The following is a 5,006-nucleotide window of genomic DNA, read 5'->3' on the forward strand; positions in this document are numbered from 1 at the left end:
GGGAAAAGTGTTCATCTGTCTGCATTACAGCAGTCATGAGATAACATAAGCCAAGACAAACCTGTACAAGACAAAACAACATAAATACCTTTACTGAAAAGTTTTTCTGGGATATTTTGGGAAGATTTCAGCAAATCACAGCAAAGCATTGTCATTATTATTATTTTTACCATCTTTCTATTACTTTATTCTGTTCTTGTGTTGCCTCCTCCAGCAGAAATGCCATCTTCATCTTAGTGACTGGTAGATGCAGGAACTACAACCAAACGCCAACCATTAAACTTCTACATGTAAATGTTGCTTTAAATATCTGCATTTTCCTGTAACTGTCTCCAACAGCACAGCGTAACTCAGTGATGTTTTTTTTTTTTTTTTTTTTTAGAACTTCCTTTTAAACACTGACACTTAAAACTAGACTACTCATAACTAAATTCAGAGATGTGGAAAATTACTCATTTAGTTTGTATAGAAAAAAAGAGGAAGGGAAACAAATATTTAAATGGTGTTTTTTTTTTTTTTTTAGAAAGGGGCTCATTTTGTGCTGCACAAAATTTAATTAAGACCTCCCCAAGCTGTGGCTTCTGAGCTGTAGCTTCCTTTCAGAGTTTCTGACGGTCACACAGCAGCAACATGCCTGAAGCTGAGGTAACGTACGCCGATGTGAAGTTCACCAGACGACAGCCCAATGGTGAGCTGATCTATCCTCATATATATATATATATATATATATATATATATATATATATATACTTTATTACTGATTCCATCTGAGTTTAGTGTGTCCATGTTTTGTGTTGCAGATAATTTTCCATCATCAGATGACACCACGTACTCTGAAGTCAAGATTCTGAGAACAGAGCTGCCAGGTTGGTGATAACCAGCAACAGATAAACAGGAATGTGAGGCTGACGTCTGTATAAGCTGCAAACCGAAGCTGTTTTTATCCCTAAGTAACGATCAGTATTCTTCAGCCATGCATGGTTGTCTACCTGCACTTCTATTTAAAGATTACTGCATGTAAAGAAATTTACTTTTTAACTCAAAATAATAAGTGGGCTCAGCTATTTAGTTTATCATGTCTTTTTATGTCTGCTGCTTCTCAGAACCATTAAAAAAGAGAAGGATAATGAAGAAGCACTGAGTTAAAAATAGTCAGAATAGCAGACGGGCTGTTTTATGATAATCAGTTATAAAAAAAAAAAAAAAGGTCACTGAAAATGAGGAAGTGTTTTTAAAGTTTTTTTTATTTATAAAGGAAATATTAGTCCATCATAAACTTGGAATCAGCTCTTAAATCTCCCAAACACTCACAGAAAAAATAGTTAAAAACGTCCTTTATTCCATCAGCAGAGGTAATTATAAACAAAGAACTCATTAAATGAGTTTTCACAAGATTCTTCCAGCACACAGACACACCTGTGAATTTTCTGTTATTTTTACACATCTACTTGTATTTGTCTAAAGAAAACATAATTATATTATATTATATTATATTATATTATATTATAATACAGGGATCACCAACTCTGGACCTCGTGTGCCAGTGTTCTGCAGGTTTTAGATGTTTCCCTGCTCCAACACACCTGATTTAAATGAAATGGTTCTTCAACAGTTTGTTGTCACGTTCTGCAGCAGCCTGTTAATGGGCCATTGATTTGAGTCAGGTGGTAACAGCAGGGAAACATCTAAAACCTGCAGGACCTGGACCAGGAGGTCCAGAGTTGGTGTTATATACTAACGTTAACCCTCAAACTGCTCCGCCGGGTGCTGAAACATGGCAACCCACAGCTCTCTAGTAAATCTACAGATAAGTCAAATACAGGCTAATTTCCCAACTGGGATTAATAAAGAAATTCTTATTCTTATTTTCTGCATCGTTGCTGTTTAACTCAGTGGGATGTGTTGCTTCACTGTTTCTATGTTGTTGTTTATGTGTAGTAAAGCTGTACCAGAGCCAAAGACAAATTTCCAGTTTATGAGAATGAAACGTATAATTAACATGTTGTTCCATGTTGGTCAAGTTTTTGTTTAATAGATGAAAACAGCAATAAAATAAATGCAGAAAATGTTTTAGAATTGTTTGGATGCAACTGAAACGTTAAAGATGATTTTATGAAGAAAAACTCTGCACTGTGTAATGTTCATTAACAAGCTGCATGTTTTTATCTACTAATGTGCTTTTAACACGTCAGTCTGCGCTAACTGCAGCCAGCAACAGGTCGGGCCAAACAGGAAGTGTCATGTCACCTCAGAGCGAGCGGCGCTGCTGGTTCTCAGCCTTCTTCTGGTCGCTGCCGTCATCACTCTCGGAGTCACTGGTGAGTTTATTAATACACACTTAATAAGTAACGAAGTGATGGAAATTAGAGGATGAAAACAGGACAGGTCATTTTTATGGTTTCAACAGAACTGATAATAAAGTAATTCTCAAAAGAGGATTTAATCTTTTTTCTTTTTTTTTTGCATTCCTTTGTATTTTCACTTTTAACTCAGGACTGAATCGAGAGGGAATCCAGGAAAACACCTCTGAATATAAACATGAACTCAAAGGTGAGCATGTTTTAAGATGGATCAGTCCAAAGCTGAATTAATATTAGATTGTCTAAAGCTTTAAATACACAGATTAAATTCATGTTCTTCTCAACATTTTTAATTGAAAAATTATTGGAAAAAATAGTCAATCTTGATGAAGTCTTGATGAGATCTTTTTTCTTCTAAGCAGTGCAGCCTCCATGCTGCAGCATTTAAAGAAACGTTATCAGGAAAACAGGTTAAAATTCAGACAACCGGACCTTTGTTCTGAGATCACTTTTCATTATATAGATTTTACTTTTAAACTAACCTCTGACTTGTTTCTTTGTTTTAATTCTATATAAAATTAATCCTTCCGAACCATGAAAGAGGAGAATGAAGCTCTGAGGAAAAATCTCTCAGGTGAGACTGTCGAGGTTAGAAACTGTCCACAAGGTTCAGTCTAAAAGTCTCATTCAGCGTCACATCACTTTAACTTGTGACTCTTTGAGGATTAAATCTGGATTATTTACAACCTGATGCAGGAATTTTTTTCTTTAAATCTTTTATAACAGTATATAAATCAGGAAGAACAATACAGACATGTCCACCGTCTCCAACATGTCCACTGTCTCCAACATGTCCACCACCTTCAACATGTCCACCACCTCCAGCATGTCCTCGTCCTTCTACGTCTCCACCACCTGGACTAAACCTCAGTGAGTTCTGGATGTAGTTTTTCTACCATGTGTTTCCTGTGATGATGATTAAAGGAACATTGATGGACGGACAGATTCAGGAAGTTAGATTGTAACTGCAGGACAGAAGACGCCTCCTGCTGCCTCCAAATCACACAAACATGAACAGAGATTTCTTCCACCTGACTCACTCAAGTCTTTGCTGTTATCTGTTTAAAGATGAGAAACGTCTGAAGTGTGAAGCAGGCTGGGAGCCTCATGGAGAAAAGTGTTATTATTTCACCACCACTAAATCATCCTGGAACAACAGCAGAGATGGATGTAAACTTAAAGGAGGAGACCTGGTGAAGATAGACAGCAGGGAGGAGCAGGTATGAAACACTGCTGCAGCTTCATCTTCTCACTTATTTAATCTCATCCTCGTGTTTCTTCATCTCAGCACAAAAAATCTCAGAATCATTTTCATCAACTTTCCTGTTCAGATATTCCTGGAAGCAAGACTGAGAGAGAAAATGGAGGAAGCTGAGGACAAGTTCTGGATCGGACTGACAGACTCAGCGGTAGAAGGAAGATGGTTGTGGGTGGACGGATCGTTTCTGGACACACGGTTTGTTCTGACAACATTTTGGTCCATTTCCAGAATCAAAGTCACTTTATTGAACCTGTTCTTTCTGTTCTTCATCTCTTAGTTTGAAGTTTTGGAGCATCAATGAGCCGGATAACTGGAAAGGAGGAAATCCTGATGGAGAGGACTGTGTGAGGATGGGGGAGAAAGGAGGAGCTGCTGATCTGAAGTGTTGGTTTGATCGAGTCTGCATTGACCCTCATAAAAGTATTTGTGAGAAAGCAGCAGAAACTAGAGGAATTTAATCTGTAAGAGGTTAAAGTTCAGTTCAGGATGCCCGAACCACCCTCTCCAGAATGAGTTTATTTTATTACCTTCGGGCCGTCGCTTCAAAGCTTTTTTTGGGAGAACAAAGAGACTTAAAGTGTCGTTTGTTTCTACTGCTGTTCATCTACTTAACAGTAATGAACTAAAGTGACAAAGTTGTTCTATTTATTTTACTTATTTTAAGCACATTTATTGTTTTGAATTGTGTGAATCTCTTTTTGACATATGCCATTGGTTCTGATTTGTTTTTTGATGTGATGTCGGCCATGTGTGTGTTCTGGGTGCAAAATCAAATTCCCTCTGGGGACAATAAAGGATTGAATTGAATTGAATTGAATTGAATTGAATTGAATTGCATCCAGAAGCTGCAGCGATGCTGTTTTTGTAAAAATAAACATTTTTCCTTCCAGACATGTTAAAACAAACCTAAAATATTTCCATTTCATTCATGTTTGTGTTTGAATGTTTATTTTCTTTTTATTTCTATTTTTCTCTATTTCTTTCTATGTGGTTCAGCAGCAGGGTCAGCTGTGAAATATATTAAACTATTTTCTACCATAAAATTTCCTTTTTTGTTTTTTTCCTTGAGTTATAAACATTTACATACATCGAGGAAATCGACTCACTGGCAGTTTGACAAGTTTTCAGAAATGTTTAATTTCCTGCTGCACAATTTGCTGCAGGCTATATTTAGTTGCACAATGTTAACTATAAAAACTTGTATATTTTTTTTTAAAAAAAAGGCCACAGATATGAAACATGAAAAAAAAAAAAAAAAAAAAAACATACAAAGAGAAATAAACCAGAGGAGGGCAGCATGTTCACATCTGTGCTTCTTGATTATTTTAAACACATTCAAACTTTAAACCAAATGAAAACCAAATGAAAACTTCATTGTCATCATA

The 5,006-nt window shown here is 36.3% G+C and overlaps 1 protein-coding gene across 1 annotated transcript; it reads left to right on the forward strand.

Moving 5' to 3' along the window:
• Positions 1-617: 617 nt before the first annotated feature.
• LOC121656589 (collectin-12-like) lies at positions 618-4,648 on the forward strand. Its single transcript, XM_042011661.1, has 9 exons — positions 618-688; positions 801-866; positions 2,193-2,318; positions 2,494-2,550; positions 2,902-2,934; positions 3,087-3,230; positions 3,429-3,580; positions 3,692-3,816; positions 3,899-4,648. Exons 1-9 carry the CDS (start codon positions 631-633, stop codon positions 4,077-4,079), a joined length of 942 nt encoding a protein of 313 aa, XP_041867595.1. The 5' UTR covers positions 618-630; the 3' UTR covers positions 4,080-4,648.
• Positions 4,649-5,006: the final 358 nt, after the last annotated feature.

The sequence above is a fragment of the Melanotaenia boesemani genome, chromosome 17, assembly GCF_017639745.1.
Source record: "Melanotaenia boesemani isolate fMelBoe1 chromosome 17, fMelBoe1.pri, whole genome shotgun sequence".
Lineage (NCBI taxonomy): Eukaryota > Metazoa > Chordata > Actinopteri > Atheriniformes > Melanotaeniidae > Melanotaenia > Melanotaenia boesemani.

What these genes read in the sequence shown, in the direction of transcription:
- LOC121656589 (XM_042011661.1), top strand. Translation starts at nt 631, where the DNA reads ATGCCTGAAGCTGAGGTAACGTACGCCGATGTGAAGTTCACCAGACGA. An exon ending in ATATAAACATGAACTCAAAG is followed by an intron (nt 2,551 to 2,901) that starts GTGAGCATGTTT and finishes GAACCATGAAAG; the next exon opens with AGGAGAATGAAGCTCTGAGG. An exon ending in TAGACAGCAGGGAGGAGCAG is followed by an intron (nt 3,581 to 3,691) that starts GTATGAAACACT and finishes TTTCCTGTTCAG; the next exon opens with ATATTCCTGGAAGCAAGACT.